The 16,632-nt window shown below is 56.9% G+C and overlaps 1 protein-coding gene across 1 annotated transcript in view; it reads left to right on the plus strand.

Moving 5' to 3' along the window:
• Positions 1-610: 610 nt before the first annotated feature.
• COL27A1 (collagen type XXVII alpha 1 chain) overlaps positions 611-16,632 on the plus strand; it is a 141,148-nt gene continuing 125,126 nt past the window's right edge. The window contains exons 1-3 of the mRNA XM_065878811.1: positions 611-675; positions 7,041-7,111; positions 10,372-12,104. Of these exons, the coding sequence (XP_065734883.1) occupies positions 611-675; positions 7,041-7,111; positions 10,372-12,104 (1,869 nt within the window). The remainder of the gene's footprint in view (positions 676-7,040; positions 7,112-10,371; positions 12,105-16,632) is intronic.

Consider the following 16,632-nt stretch of genomic DNA (forward strand, 5'->3'; position numbering starts at 1 on the left):
AGTTTCCCCATCTTTACAGGGGGGCTGGGGGCGTGGAGTGTCTCAGCGGGACAGTCGTGGGCACGCGGAGGCTGTGTCCCCGGCTGCGGCCGGCAGGGGGCAGCAGGGGGCAGCAGAGGGCGGCCCGGCGCGGGGAGGAGAGAAGGTGGAGAGCCACCGCGGGCCGAGACTTTAAATCGCCTTCATTTCCCCCAAATCCTTCCTTTTCCTCTCCTCCCCCAGGCCGGCGGGGAGGCAGCTTCCACCGCCCTCCGCGCGCCCTCGCCCGGCCTTGCTCTGCCTCCGGGGACCGCCAGCAGCCCGCCTCCAAAAGTTTGAATTTTGTTGTTTTTCCCCTGCTTCTTCTTCCTTTTCGGTGGAAGCAGAGAAGAGCGAGGCAGGGGCGAGCGCGGCGCCGGGACTCCTGGGACCATGGGCCTGGCGCGGGCGCCCGCGGAGCCCCGGCCGCGCCGCCTGCCTGCTCGGGCGCCCCTGGGAGCGAGGCTGCGCTGGGGGCGTGGGGGCCGAGCGCTCTGAGCCCGCCTGGCGCGGCGGGGCGGGGGGCTGGCGGCCCCATGGGGCGCGCCCACACTTGCCCCCCGGGCTCGGGAGCATGAAGTAGGGGCCCGCCATGGGAGCGGGATCGGCGCGGGGGGCCCGAGGCACAGCGGCGGCGGCGGCGGCGGCGCGCGGGAGGTGAGTACCGGCTCGGGGACGCCCCCTCCCCAGCTTCTAGCGGCTCCGGAGGCGGGGGTTCCCCGCCGCGCGGGACGCTTCCAGCGGAACGTCAGCTTCCTGCTCCTTCCTTCACCCCTCCGAGGCGGGCCGCCAAGGGTTAAAGCGGGCAGCGCCCCCGGCCCGGCGAGGGTTGGCGAGAGCGCTGCCCGCCCTTCCCTGCCTGGCGCGGCTGCCCGATCGCCTTGGGGCGGGGGCCGAGCTGGGGAGGGTCCCATGCAGAACCAGCCCCGGGAATCGGGATTGGGGGGTGGGGGTGGCGCCTGGAGCGGCGGGCGGGCGCGGGGGGGGGGGGGCGGAAGAGGGCTTTTTGGATGCTTGGGGGAGGGGGGGATCTCCATTTCTGACTGTCTCGGTGTGTTCCAGTGTCCGTGTCCACAGGTCCCGAGCCTGTAAGTCTCCGTTTCTGTCGGTTCTCGGGAAACTTGTCTACAAATTTCTAGGGCTGCGGGTCTCGGCTTCTGCTGCTGTCTCAGTGTCTGTGTGTCTTTGCACGTCCCCTGTTTCTGGAAATCTCCGCATGTGTGTCAGTCTGTTTGGGTCCGTGTGTCTCAGTGCTTCCCTGCTTGGGGAGGGGCGGGGGGTGGTCCTCAATTCCTGTTCTGCGTGTGAGAGAGGAAAAAGTGAGAGCCAGCATGTCAGGGCATAAAGGGCCCTGGGAGATGACTAATTCGAACCCCTCGTTGCACAGATGTGAGACTCAGGGCCAGAGAGGGGCAGGGAATCTCCAAGGAGGGGCTGGGACCCAGAGGCTCTGATTCCCAGCCTGTGGAGTAGGAGTTGTAAAGGAGTGAGCACGTACCAGAGGGAGTCACCGCGTGTGGGTGTGTGTGGCAGTGGGCAGGATGGGAGCAGCCCCTCAGGACCCAGAGAAGCGCAGAACTTGCTCCCTGTCCGTCCTGCCCCCAGGACCGGAGGACATTCCCAAGACGCTGGTCAGGGCTGTAGCTCCGCCCTTGGCCACCATGCCCTGCCCCCTCTGCGCTGGGATCAGGGGGGTGATGCCTCCCCCTCTCTTTCCCATGTCTTGGAAAAAGTGGGCTGGCTGAGATTCCCCTGCCCCTCACCCCCCCCACACACACACACACAGCACCAGTAAGCACACTGCTGACTCATTTTCTCCAGAAGACCCTGTGCCAGGGCAGATGCCAGCGGTTGGGTAGAAAAGTGGTGCCAGGCAAGCGCCCCACAGTGGGGCCCAAGCTTTAGGTAAGTGGGCAGTGACACTGTTTGCGGCCCAGCCTCTGCCTCCCTAACCACTGCGGTGCCCCAAACCCTGCGCCCTCTGGCCCGCTGCGTGCCTCCTAGCTTTGCTCCCAGCCCAGCTTCCATGACACCGTTACGGAGCATCCCTGGCCTCTCTTTCGTTCCCCTTCCTCCCTGTACTCAGAACACTCTTCCTCCCTCGTGCTTCCGTAAGCCTGCCATCCGCAAGGCTCAACTCAACAGCCATCAGCACCCCTGATGCCGCACTGGAGGGGGCTTGCCCTCCAAATGTAACCCACGGTCTGTCCCTCCCTGAGCACACTCCGCCCATTACTTTGTTGGCATAGGCTCTTCCTCCCCCTCTGTGTTCAGGGACCCTCTGGATACCCCACAACCTGCCTGGCACACGAAAATGCCATTTCGGTTGATGGCGGAAACGGAAGCAAAACATAAACTCACACCCATGGGCAGAGAGGGCACTTCAGTCAAGCCGTGCGAATCCTGCCTCTGCCCTGTGAGCTGGGGCAGGCACCTCGTCTTTCTGCTTCTCCTTTTTCTCATCCCCCCCAAACGGGCATCTTCATTCCCAGCCAGAAGGGTGTTTGTGAGTATTAGTGGGCCTGTGCTTGTAAAAGGCTTTTAGGACGGGGCCTGGCATGTAGTAAGTGCTCAATAAATGGCAGCTCTTACTTATATCGTTATTCACTTCATCTTGAATGGATGTGTGAAACAACTGGAAAATTCTGGGCCGCATCCTATCCAGACAGATGCCCTGTCTGTGTTCCCATGGAAGAGGTGTAAGGTGTGAAGAAAGCCTGGGCGTGGCCAATTCATGGAGGCAGGTGGGACAGGTTCATCCCCCTTCTCTTTCCTGTGGTCCTCTGGCTGCATCCTTCCCAGCTTGCTCCGTGGGATAACAGCCAAGCCCAGAGACCACGGGGCTGCTTTCCTTGTGTTTCTGTGCCCTGGGTCTCAGCTCAGAGCTCACAGTGGATGTTCAAGTTGTGTGGGTCTCTGAGCGCCTGTACGTTCTCAGGTAACAAGGAAAGAGGAAAAACCATGCACACCAGCTGCAGGCTCTTGCCGGCCTCGTGGTCCAGGAGTAACCACGCTAGGTGTATTGGCAGAGGGCTTTTTGCAGGAGAAAGGAACACCTGGGTTCCCTTCTTGGAGGGCCGTGTGGCCGGGCTGTGTCTTCAAGGTCAGGCTCCCTAACTCGTGGCTCCCGTTTCGGCCGCCTTCTGCCGTCTCTGGCCGCTGAGCTCTGGTCTTCCCGACATTCTGGAGCCCTGGCTTCGCCCAGCCAAGGCCCACGAGTCAGCGGTGAAGACAGAAGTCTGAAAGAACAAAGCTCTGAGCCAGTGCAGGCACTAAACGTTATTAGCAGTGGCCTAAACAGGATTGGAACGGGAGCAAATGAATCGGCAGGGCCTCCCTCTGGGAGCCAACTTTCCAGGCCTGGAGCTTACTTAGATGGCTGTTGGCTCCCCAGGCTGCATCTCTGTTCCTGTTGGTGAAGGCTGGGACTCTGATGTCTGGCAAGTAGGAAGTCCCTGTAAGTCTCCGATTTCTTCTCCATGGGAGACGAGTCAAGCGAAAAGGACTGTCTTCTAGGTGGTAGAGTCAGATGATGTGGGTCACTGACATGCCGTGTGGCTTTGGGCAAGTCACTTCCCCTCTCTGGGCCTCAGTGGCCCATCTCTATAAAGAGGGGCTGGGACTAGAGTCTGGCCTCTAAATGATCTCAAAGGACCTTCTCCCACTCTATACTCCCGTGCTATACTTCGGCAGTTTCTGGGTCAAGTGCACACAGAATCCAGATCTGAGAGGGTCAGTTGCATTTGTTGAGGTGAATGAAAGGGAGACAAATATTTTTGTAACAGGCCTTTTCAGAGCCGAAATTCTCGAGTTAGAAACCGCGGTATTAGGAAGCTTAATTGAAGAGAAGATTCCCATCCCATCTCCCCTGTGAGTCTTCTTTCTCCTGACCTTTAGGGATTACAGATATTGCCCCCAATACGTCCTCTTATTCTCTAGAGGGTGGTCACCTTGGCATAACCCCAGCAGGAAAAACTGACCGAGAAGGATGTGCGTGGTTCTTGCACCTTCTCCTCTCCACCTGGCCTCTCTTTATCAGCTTGGGGAGCGTCCTAAGAAGGGCTGATGTGACGACACAGGGAGAGACTCAAGGAGTGAGAGCTGGTGCCTGGAAAGGGCTGGGAAGAGAGGAGACCGGAAGGAAATGGAACAGAGACTAGTAAGGTTGCAGGAACACTGGAGAGCTAGGGGCAGTGTCTTCTGAGGAGGCATTCTCAGGAAAAATGAGTTCCCTGGTCCTCTACGTTCAGGCACTGCTGACCGACGGAAAGTGCAGTGAATTTCCTTATTGCAGACTTCTCAGAGCCTTTGCTATGCAGCTGTGCTTTGGAACTACCAAGACTGGGATGTAGGAGATGGCTCTTCCCCACTACATCTGGCCACAGTTTCCTGGAGTAGCTACTTGGTGGGTGTGGGAAATAGTACTGAAGAGCTATGTCCCCAGAGTCTTCCCATGGTGACCTTGAGGAAGCACCTACCGTCCCTAGGCCTCAGTTTTTGTCAAATCCAAAGCTGCCTATGACTGTTCATCACGGCTGATGTGTCTGCCAGTTTGCTTCAAGCGGGCAGGTCATGCCAGGAGGGCCAGCCTCTACCCTTCTCCCGAGACAAGACCAGGGCCGCTAGGCACTGACCTTTAGTTACTGCTAGTGATGCGCTGGAGGTGAGGCCCGTGGAGGCAGGGAGGACAGGCCCTGTGTAAAAGGCATTCTCACAGCAGTGGCAGCAGATTGGAGAGGATGAGGAGGGAGCAAGGATTATCCAGGAGCATCCCTGGAAAATGTCAGAGGTGGGGTGGGCCTGCTGGAGTTAAAGCTTTGGGAAGATACTTTGTGAAGTCCAGAGTCCTGTAATACCAGGTAACATTCGTTCCTTCTGCAAAAATACTCTGAACACTTACTACATGCCTGCCAGGTGCTGGGAAAACAAGAGTGAATAAGACAGATGTGGTCCCTGCCCTGCAGGGACTTGGGCTAGAAAGGGAAACAGAGAAATAGACAATGACCACACATGGGATACCTGGTGACGTATGTGCAGCAGGCTCCGGGAAATGACACCCAGGCTAGAATCTAACACATGAGTGGAAACTGACCAGGCAAAAGAGTAGTGTCTAGAGCGCTTCAGATTAGCATGTGCAAAGGCCCAGAAGCGGGAGAAGGCTTTCAAGGGACCGTCAGCGTCTGAGTGCTGTTTGAGCTAGTTCACCTTATGCTCTGAGTAACTCTCAATTGAACAGCGCTTAAACAGTGAGGGGAGTTATTACCTCCCATATCAAGAGGCCCAAAGGAAAAGCAGTAATAGGGTTGGCCAATTCAGCATCTCAAGTGTCATCAGACACCCACTATTTTTCCATTCTGCCGTCCTCACACGCTCGTGCGGCTTGTTACCTCATGTGCACAAAATGGCTGCAGCAGCAGGTCCTCACTCAACAACATGCAAAGGCCAGAGGAAAACCTTTTCCATGTCCCTTTGAAATTCTTTCTTAGAGGCCCTGACAGGCATCCCTCACACCTCATTGGCCACCTTTGGGTCACATATGCATGCCTAAGCCAGTCACTAGCATGGCAGATTCCCAGAGTGGGCTTAGACTTATCCAGATTCATCCAGTATCCTCTGAAGTTCAGGTCTCCCTGAACTAGCAGAAAGGGGGATGGCTGTGGGTAGGTAACCATCAGTGTCTTCCACAGTGTCCAGGTCAGGATTACCATCGATCCTAATTGCAATGAAATTGGAGTACTTGGTATTAAATCAGAGGGTGTTTTCCAAGGCTCCCAGGGAGCTGGGAAGACCCCGGGACTCCAGACATCCACTCTGGCAGATGGGTTTCCTGGATTACGTGATTCCCCAGAAGCACATCATCCTAGGCTTTCTCTTGGAAATGGATCCTGGGCCCACGTGTCCCAGCCTTTGCCCTCGCCACCCGCCTGTCGGGGCTCTCTCTGCCTGCATCCTAGCTGGCCGACTCTGGCCACGTGCCGCCCTCCCCTTTGCCTGCCTCGGGATCAGATGCCCCGGTGGCTTCGGGTGTCGCCAGTGGCTGCTCCCACAGGAAGGTGAGATCGGATCACTGCCTCTGCCCATCTTGGCAGGATCCCCTGAGCAGAGCATTAACCCTTCCGGGCCCCAGAGTGCAGGGACAGCAGGGTTGGTCTAAGAATAAGAAGCACTTTGGTGGCTGGCAACAGGCCGAGCCCTTGACATGCATGAGCTCATTTAATCCTCACGCCTGACTTGCGAGATAGGGAGTGTCAGCCGAGTTGCAGAGGAGGAGACAGGCTCAGGGAGGCGGAGGGACTCATCCAGGGTCATACAGCTGGTAAGCAATGGGGCCAGGTTTGCACCCGTGGGGGCCTGACTCCCCGTCGTCTCCTCTTCTCTCCTTCCCTCTCTCCCATTTCCTATCAGCATGAAGCCGGTAGGCAGATTCCTTAGCACACACTGGTCCTGGCTGAGGGGTCTTCTCCTGCCCTCTGCCGTGAGTCTGGACACTGAGTGCTCATCTTTCCTGCCCTTTGAGAAGTTTACCTGTCATCTAAGCAGAGCAGTCTGGTCTTCCCACTGACCTTTCAGCCCTGGCTCTGCTGCCCACTGGGCCTCAAGATGTTGAGGCCACAGTACAGATGGAGAGACTGAGGCCCAGAGACGGGGAGTGGCAGGGGCTGTTCCCTCGTTGCCCAGTGAGTCAGCGGCAGATTTTGAGCTGGACCCTGGGTCTCCTGACGGCCCAGGGCAGGGCTTCCTGCCTACTAGTTCCCGCCCGGTGACCTTGGTTTATTGATCTGTGAAAAGCGAGGTTGTGTTTGTACTGTGTAAGCAGGTCCTGCCCCAAGAGGCTGTGCCTGGACCCCCGGGAGCGTGGGCTGGTCCGACGGGGTCCTGGAGCCTGTGCCTCGCTTCCTGCCTCCCCTGGGCGGGACTGGGGTGGGACTGGGGCTGGGTGATCCACTCCCAACTCCCTGGCTGGACCTGGACGTGAGAGGTGGAAGCTGATGTCACATCTGCTTGTGTCTCCTGGTCTCTAGGGGGTTTCTCTTCACCTGGATCTTAGTCTCCCTTGCCTGTCACCTGGCTTCCACCCAAGGAGCTCCTGAAGGTAATTCTCTCTTCTCTTTGTCCAGGGGGAGACAAAGGAGGACAGAAGGGATCTGAGAATGCAGGGGTAGGAGACATCAGTTCCCCTAATTGGAACTCAGTGCCTCGACTTTCTCATCAGTAGAATGGAGCCAGTCATTGGCAAATTTCTCTCCGTTTGATGTTTTGTGAAGGGCAGAAAGGGCTCAGTGCAGAAATGTGGAAAGGTGATGCTTTTGTTCCTCTCCGGGGCAGAATGTAAGTTACTTTGGGTCAGTAAGCTGCAGTTGTCCCTCTGTCCAATGGGTACCCCCAAGAAGTGCTGACAAGAGGCACGAAGGCCACAGCCATCACTGCCCACGCCTGTGATCCGCCCTCCCCTTCCCGTGAGATGCCGCTTTTTCCCCCTATCCCTGAGGAGCTGTCCAGGGGGCCCAGGCAGCGGGAGGCTGGCTACACCACTGCCCATGGAAACTGAAACGTCTCCCACATCTGTTTGTCAAGCGGCCACAATGCCACTTAAAATAGCAGCCCCTCCCCCTCCTCCACGCCCGCCCAGCACGGGCAGGCGGCCGGGCACTCCCAGAGCCCCTGTGGCCTGACCTGGCCACCGGGCGGGGATTGGGCCCCTGGAAGGGGAGGGCTGTGCCCGGAAGAGACTCCTGCTGCCCAGCCACATTTTGTGCAAATGTCATATTTTCCGAGCTTGCTCTTTCCGCCACAGAGTAGGTGAACAGCTGTCCAGAGTCCTGAGTCAGGCACTAGGGGGGTGGTGAGGAGAGGCTGGAGCAGTGTGGAGCCCGGTTTACGTAATAAAGGGATCTTGCTGCGGCCAGCTGGCCGGGTCCCTCCATCTTGGTTTTGGGCTGAATTCATTCCCCTGTCCCCCAGCTCCTCTCCCCTGATGGCATTCTGGATGTGTCTCCACCCTGCCTTCCAACCAGTCTAGGGGCTCCAGCGCAGGATAGGATAGCGTAGTGACGAAGGAAGGACAAAGACCCGGGGGCCAGCTGGGCCTTTTATTATAAGCTGTGTGACCTTGGGCAAGTGACTATCGCTCAGTTTTCTGACCCTCCTCTGTAAAATGGGGATAATAAACAGTACCCGCTGTATAAATGATTGAGAGAATAGAGAGAGATAACCCGTATAAAGCACATAGTAAGTGCTCAATAAATGTTAGTTCTTCTTACTATTGTTAATTATATACTACCTGACAAGTTTGGGCAAGAGCGGCCCTTCTCTATCCCCGTGGAGCCCACAGTGGTCAGAGGCTCCCGGAGGCTTAGCAGTGACCACCTCTGTCAGTTCCAGGTGGCAGAGTTGGGGACTTGGCCCCTGAGCTGCAGGTAGTGTACAGGGGAGGCCTGGAGACTGCCTGGTGTCAGCTTAAAAACCCACGTGGAGGGCTTCCCTGGTGGCGCAGTGGTTAAGAATCCTCCTGCCAATGCAGGGGACACGGGTTCGAGCCCTGGTCCGGGAAGATCCCACATGCCGCGGAGCAACTAAGCCCTTGCGCCACAGCTACTGAGCCTGCGCTCTAGAGCCCGTGAGCCACAACTACTGAGCCCATGCGCCACAGCTACTGAAGCCCGCGTGCCCTAGAGCCCATGCTCCACAGCAAGAGAAGCCACCGCAATGAGAAGCCCGCGCACCACAACTAAGAGTAGCCCCCGCTCGCCACAACTAGAGAAAGCCCGTGTGCAGCAATGAGGACCCAATGCAGCAAAAAAAAAACAAAAACGAAAACAAAACCCCCCTGGAGAGGATGATAAGGGAAACCTCCTCGGTACCACCTGGCCTGGCCGGTTGTCATCTTCCCTGAGGGAGCGCAAGCGGCTGTAAGTTGCAGGGTGCAGGGAGAGATGTGTGCAGGCCTGAGAGCCTCTCAGGGGCTGCCGAGGTGGGACAGGGGGCGTGACTTTCTGTCATTACAAGTGGCTCCTCCCTTTTAAGTTGTTTATAGTGAGAAGTATCTCACGATAGTAAGAGGCTTTCAGTGATTAAACGTATAAAGTATGCTACTACTCACAGTCCTTAAACAGTGTGGTTTATTTTAGCTTAGGACTTGGGGACAGACAGGTGGGAGAAAGGAGGAGTTTGAAGGGAGGTGAAGGCCCTCGGGTCCTAGGGAAGAATAAGAGTCTTCAATCCAAGCCAACGTGAAACAGCAGCCTACAGCTACAGAGTTCTTAGAACATTCTTAGCAGTTTGTGGCCACCTCCAGGTCTGGTTTCCCTTGTCTTTCAGGCAGGGGAACTGAGGCCTGGGGGGCAGGGAGAGACTTGGCCAGAGGTACCTGATGCAGGGGTGGGTGAGGATAGATAATAAGGAAGACCTCCATTTCATCTCCCAACACCTCGATGAGGTAGGCACTCTTGCAGCCTCGTTTTACAGCAGAGAGAACGGAGGCTCAGGCTGGACTCACAGGTGCTCTCGTGTGGCTCTAAAGTCCAGCCTTCTGACTCCAGAGCCTGCTATGGAACCATTATGCTGCCATGTTACCAGCACTCAGGTTCTCAGCTTTTTCCAGCCCATTTATCTCTGTCCATCCACCTGTCCATCTCACAGGGGTTGACCTAGGGTCTACTAAGAGCTGGTTGCGTTGAGCCCCGTGCACCCCCCTCTTACTCCAGGTGATGAGGGAGAGAGCATTCCACACTCAGGGGTTAGGATGCTGAGCTCAGAGGAGGAGGCCTGAGGACCTTTCCCAGAACCCAGTTCCAGAGGTGGCCTCTCCTTTCCTGCTGAGATATGCAGTATGATACTCTCTCGTGATGCTGGGCAGTGGCAGCCACTGCTCGCAGTCAGCCACGAGACCACGAGGGGAAACAACCAGTACACTTAAACCATTCTGAACCAGTCCAACCATTCTGTTTCTCACTTATAGTATTCAACAAATTATGTGAGATATTCAGCACTTTGTTATAAAGTAGGCTTTGTGTGAGATGATTTAGCCCAGCTGTAGGCTAATGTAAGCGTTCTGAGCCTGTTTAAGGTAGGCTAGGCTAAGTCGTGATGTTCCGTAGGTTAGGTGTATTAAATGCATTTTTGACTTAGGATGTTTTCAACTTACCTTGGCTTTATCGGGATGTAACTGTATCATAAGTGGAGGACGGTCTGCACGTGCAGGATCACGTAGCCAGACGAGGGATTGGTTCCGACTCTGTGCTGTCAGCCACAGCCGTGGGGCAGCAGGTAGCAGCGGGTGGACTGTCCTCACCGTCTGTGCAGCCGGAAGCAGGCCCTGACTGTGTCCTCTCCCCATCTGCCCTCCCTCTCCAGATGTGGACGTCCTCCAAAAGCTGGGCCTCAGCTGGACGAAGGCAGCGGGCGGCCGGAGCCCCCCGCCCCCAGGGGTCATTCCGTTCCAATCAGGATTCATCTTTACGCAGCGGGCCCGGCTCCAGGCCCCCACGGCTGCCGTCGTACCTGCCGCCCTGGGCACAGAGTTGGCACTGGTGCTGAGCCTCTGCTCCCACCGGGTGAACCATGCCTTCCTCTTCGCCGTCCGCAGCCGGAAGCACAAGCTGCAGCTGGGCCTGCAGTTCCTCCCCGGCAAGACAGTCGTCCACCTGGGGCCCCGACGTTCCGTGGCCTTCGACCTTGACGTGCACGACGGGCGCTGGCACCACCTGGCCCTGGAGCTCCGCGGCCGCACCGTCACCCTGGTGACGGCCTGCGGGCAGCACCGGGTGCCTGTCCCGCTGCCTTTCCACAGGGACCCAGCGCTTGACCCTGAGGGCTTGTTCCTTTTTGGGAAGATGAGCCCACACGCAGTCCAGTTTGAAGGTGCCCTGTGTCAGTTCAGTATCTACCCCGTGACGCAGGTCGCTCACAATTACTGTACCCACCTGAGAAAGCAGTGTGGACAGGCTGACACGTACCGGCCCCAGCTGGGACCCTTCCTCCCCCGAGACTCTGGCACACCCCTCACCTTCCAGACCGACCTTGCCCTGCTGGGCCTGGAGAACCTGACCACTGCCACGCCAGCCCTGGCGTCACGGCCAGCAGGCAGGGGGCCCAGGGTGACTGTGGTGCCTGCCATGCCCGCCAAGCCCCTAGGGACCAGCAGCACAGGCCCGCACCAGCCCATCACAGGTGGAGGCCCAGCCCGGACCCTCCTGCCACCTGCCAGGCCGTCAGCCAGCGAAGGGCTGCCTCCCGTGCCCCCAGCCTCTCCCGCCAGTTCCACCAGGCCTGTCCAGCCACTGCAGAAGAGCACAGCCACCAAAATTCCCAAAAGTCACCCCACCAAGCCTTCGGCCCCTTCTCCTTCGATTGCCCCTGTCAAAAGTCCCCGCCCCACCCGGAAGGCAGCTCCGCCTTCCTTCACAAAGGCAGCCCCCCCAACCAAGAAGCCGGTGCTACCCACTTCCCACCCAGTTCCTGACAAAGTCTCCTGTCCCACAGTAAAGCCGATCCAGAGGAACCCTGTAACGCCCAGACCCTCAGCACCCAGCACCCGGCCGCTACCTCCTGCTGCCAGCTCCTCTAAGAAGTCTTTTCCCCCAGTGGTCCAGGCGGAGGCCAAGATGAGCAGTCATGTCAGTGAGCTAGCCCCTGCCCGCACCAACACACACAGACCTCCCCGACCCGCCGTCCTGCCCCCATCACCTGCCCCCAGTCCTAGAGCTTCCGGGACTGATCGGCCACAGGCCACAGCGATGCCTCCCACCCTCGCTCCTGGTTCAGCTCCCACTGGAAGCAAGAAACCCACTGGATCAGAAGCCGCAAAGAAAGTCAGATCCAAGAGCAGCCCCTGGAAGCCCGTCCCTCTTAGACCTGGGAAGGCAGCCAAGGATGTCCCAGTTAACCATCTGACAACTGGGCCGAGCCCCAGGCAGCTGCGGCCCAGCCAGCAGACCACCCCGGCCCCGGTGCTGGCCGCGGCGCCATTCCTGTCCTCCAGCCCCCAGCCCATGAGCACTGGCTCTTCGTTCTTCCACCTGGTGGGACCCACACCTTTCCTGCTGCTGACGGGACCTCCGGGGCCCAAGGGAGACTGTGGTTTACCGGTAAGACTGGCTCGGGTGTGCCTGCTGCCTGGAGCTTGAGCGGGTGACTGGGGCAGGTAGGCAGTTGCTCCTGGTCAGGGCAGAGGAAGTGAAACAGCTTAGAGCAGGGAGCTGCTTACAGGCAGGGCCTTGACTCCATCCCGGGTCCCCCACGCCTCCACCTCGGCTGTATTCATGGTTGCACATCCTGCCCCAGATTTGTGATCCCCTGGGGTGGACTTGGGTCTGGTGGCCCCCTCCAGGTAAGAGCAAACCCTGGGCTTTGGTTAACCCAGGCCCCAAGTCACTCTTTGCTAGCCTCACTGTAAAGGTTGAGCGGCTTAAGGAAAACCACGAACTGACTGGCCCCAGGTAACGCAGTCCCCAAAGGCCTGAGCCCTGGAACAGGGTTCCTCCAGCTCACCAGCTTGTCTGCGAGTTTCAGGCAAAGGTCGCACGTGCGTAGGGCTGAGTGTGTTTTCTTTTGCACGTGCAGCATTGTTTACAAATGTTTAATAAGTTATTAATATTTTTTTAAATGTGAGAGATTTCTTTTAAAAGACTGGGTGACCGGCTTTTCTTGGAAGAGGGAGAGATGCAGTGGCCCGTGGGCTGCGGCTGTGTCAGGGCTGCTGCTTTAGACAGGACAGCACCCCCTCCTGTGTGTGCCTGTCCACACGTCTCCTGCTTGGCCTTCAAACCCAGTCCTTTCATCTTGTTTCTGTTACCTGCCTGGCTCCTGTAGACATTTGATTTGTGGCCCCTGGTAGAGGAGTTCGGGGTGAGGAGGGTCAGAGTGAGTCCAAGCAGTCAAGGAAGAGAGAAAGAACCTTCCACGTGCAGGAAACGGTCTCAGGGTCGATGCCTCCGGCATGCCTGGGACTGTCTCCAGGGGCAGCGACCTTTCTGCAGCTGGAGGCCAATTCCTCCGGGTGGGGAATGATAAGATGGAGTTTCCAGAAAGCTCGGGCCTCTGCTCTGTTCTTCCTTGGAGATGACCACCGTGTGGGTTCCTCCTTCCCGGGGCTGGATCGCCCACCGGGCTCCGTGCTTGGGGTTAGGCTCCCCACAATGTGGAGACAGTGGCAGATACTGGGAATTCCCAGGCCTTACAAACACACTTAATGAGTTTTAATAATCATTAGGAATAATATTTATTCAGCCTGTCTCCAAGGGGACCGAGAGCCCGTTTTTATTATAACCATATTGTAGAACTTACGGAAATTGTATGCATTGCTTTGCAATTATGTCAACATTCTGCTCAAGTCCCGTGCTCTGAACTTGGCAGGGTATGGAGTGGGGAGCTGAGCGAAGCAGGAGAAACGCTTTTCACCCCTCCAGGCTACCCAGTCCTACTCAGGCACCAGGTACCTTTGGCCTGTGATAGCTCAGCTTCCCAAGCTGTGGAGGGGTTGGCCTCACTGGCTGTGAGGTCAAAGGGGGTGAAAGGTCCCCCCGCCGAGTGGAGGAGGCCAACCCTGTCCCCCAAGGCTGTGTGTGACGTGGAATGCGGGAGGCCGTGTCCAAGCCAGCAGAACTGGAGCAGAAGCAGGCGTTCAGGGTGTAAACTCTGCCGCTGGGCCTTTCGGGTGCCTGAGCCTCGTACTTTCCTCCTGGGCTTTGGTGATGTGGGTCAGCAGGAGGTGAGGCCTCCCACCAGATCTGGTCTTGAACTTCCCCCCTTATCAAAGAAGGTGCTGGAGTTGACCTGTTCAGGGGATGGGTGCTCAGGGACCATTCAGTTTACCCTCATCATTGGGCGGGTAAGGAGCCTAGACACTGTGTCCAGAAAGGGCCAGGATTCGCTCAGAAGCCACACAGCACGTGGGAGGCAGAGCTGAAGTGTACGCCCCAGCTCCAGACTCCAAGATCAGCACACTCCAGTCCCCGCCCCCCGCCCCCCCACCCCCACCCCCGAGTGTCTGCTCTGAGACCCTAGGACTCAGGGCTGAGAGGCTGAGGGCTTCAGCGCTGTGTCAGGCCCTGTCCTTGGTCTCAAGTGAAGAGTTCAATGTCTAAAAAATCTTCTGTTTCTATACCTATCACGTTCATGAGTTACTTCCACACACGTGGCATCTCCCTTTAGGACCTTGTAGAAACTGATCCAGGAGGGTAGGATGTGTGCACTAACCCCTCCTCTACAGATGAGAGGACCAGGGTTGGGGAGACAAAAGACTTGGCCAAAGGCACGCAGCATGTTCTTGCAGGAGGACCTGGGATGCAGCTTCAGCGAGGACCATGGCTCTTCCTCCTTCTCCAGCCCAGAACAGATGAGGGCAAGAGGGAAGACGTCAGTGTGCCCGGGTGCCATCCTGCCTCATGTCCCGTGCTATCCCCTAATCCCACCCTCCCCCCGGCTCGGAACCTAGTCTCACTCCAGTAGGAACCAAGAAGCTTCTAGAAGCTTTGTCCAGTCCGCTGTGGCAAACTGGTGGCGAACTGGTCATTTATATTTCACCAGATATCAGAAATTATTCATTGAGGTGGCATCTTTGAACAGCAGTGACAAGAACTCGTGTTCCTTCTGTTTTCTCTTATCCCCGTCCCAAACCCTCAGATACATTCAGGATCTAACCCCAGCAGAGCAGAAGCTGTGTTGCGCGGGACATGGGGCTTAATTGTCCCCAGTCTGGGCACATGCAGACCTGGGTTTAAATCCTGGCTCCACTCCTTACTAGCTCTGCGGTCCCAACCCACTCTAAGCTTTGGTTTCTGCAGATGGTAATAGCTCCCAACTCCTGTGAGGAAGCCAGTTGAGGAATCTCCAGGGCTGCCTTGGCGTTTTCGATTTGCTGGGTGATTTGGGGAACTTCTTTCCTCTCCCTGGGACTGTCTCCCCTCTATGACCCAGTGTTGGGAGAGCTCCCTTCTTAGAAATGACTGCAGGACCTTTCAGAGCCTGAGAGGGTGTTCAAGGCTGTGTCTGGCCAGTTCTGCATGGTTCTCGAGGGGCACGGGACAGACTGGCAGAGGCTGAGGCAGAGCTGAGGGCCCAGGCCTGCCAGGAGTTGTAGCACTGCGGGAGGGAGCTCTGTGGGAGCCCCAGGAGCAGGGGGAACATGGAAAAGCTGAGCTTGGCCCCGGATGACTAGGGGCGGGGAAGCTGTGGTTCACAGAGGCTGCACAGAAGCTGCACAGAAGCCCCACGCCCAGGAGGAGGCGAGTCAAGGCCTTATTTATTCACGATCAGGCTGCTAGCATTTGCACGCCCTTGCACTTTTTCCAAGCGTCACCTCGGGGAGACCCGGCCGAGCGCCTGGCCCACAGCGGATGCTCCATGACTATCTGGGAGATGAATGAAGGAATTTGATCCTTACGGAAAACAGGTTGTCCTGACACGCAGGCCAGGCTCTTTGAGGTTACACAGATCTTTGCTGCCGGTGGGGTAAGGAGGCGCTTGTAGTGCAAGAGCACACAGACTTTGGATTTGGAATGACCTGGGTTTGAACCATTCCCTTATCCAGCCATCTTTTCATGCTTTCAACAAATGGTGACTGAGTGCCTTCTAAGTACTAGGTGCTGTGTGACCTTTGGCAAGTCACTTAACCTCTCTGAACCTCAGTTTTTGGCCTCTGTAAAACAAGGTTATGGTACCACCTCCCTTTCCAAAGTTGTGTGGGTTGTCTGAGATGAGAGGCGTAAAGCACCCAGCTTTAGAATATGGGTTCCAGTGGATGTGTGTGGCTGACTGTTGATGTGCAGATGGTTGAGGTAGGGGCATTGTTGCCCTAAGAGAACCAAGAGGTTCTGGCACAGGAGGGCCTTCATGCCGTTGGCAGTTAGGAATCAGGGCTAGATCTTGAGCAATTCACCCCTTACACTGGTATCATCTAGAATCCAAGAAAACGGAGGGGCATTTTGCTTTGTCTTTGCGTGTGATTTTTGAGCTCCTGCTGCGTGCCCGGCTCTGTGATAAGCAGTTTGTGTGCTGTGTCCTGTGGCCCCAGGCAGAGAACAGGGTAGTCGAGGAGAGTTTAAGGAAGGCATTATTTACAGAGGTGTTGGCATCATCAAAGGAATCAACAGGGGCTGGAGAAGCACATGGGGTCCAACGTGAACTACAAGGGGAGGGGAAGGTGTTGCTAGAAGCCAGTGAGAGTTAAAGCATGAACAGGGGTCTCGGACAGGAGCTGGGACCAAACTATAGCACAGCAAGGAGGGAGCAGGGAGAGAAATACCCCACCCACCCTCTCCTTTTACTAGAAGAAGAAGTTTCTTGCTGGGGCCTCCCATTGACCAAACTCAGCCAGAAGCAGAGAGCAGGGAAGCCTGGCAGTGCAGCCTGTAGAGGTCAGCTTCCCAGGGCACAGAATGGATCTGGGGAGCAAATGGAGAATAACCAGCACGCGTATACATTATCTTGGGGGAAAAAAAAAAAGGGTATTGTATTCCTATTTTACAGCTGGGAAAACTGAGACCCAGAGGCATAGGGAGATGAGGTAATCTGCTCAAGGCCTGTCCCAGTAGGCCCTTCCCTAGGACAGAGACTGGGGAAAGCTCAGTGCCCTTTGGGCTAGCCTTGGGAATAATCGTGAGCTCAGATGGTTAG

Source organism: Phocoena phocoena, chromosome 6 (assembly GCF_963924675.1).
Source record: "Phocoena phocoena chromosome 6, mPhoPho1.1, whole genome shotgun sequence".
NCBI classification, from domain to species: Eukaryota; Metazoa; Chordata; class Mammalia; order Artiodactyla; family Phocoenidae; genus Phocoena; species Phocoena phocoena.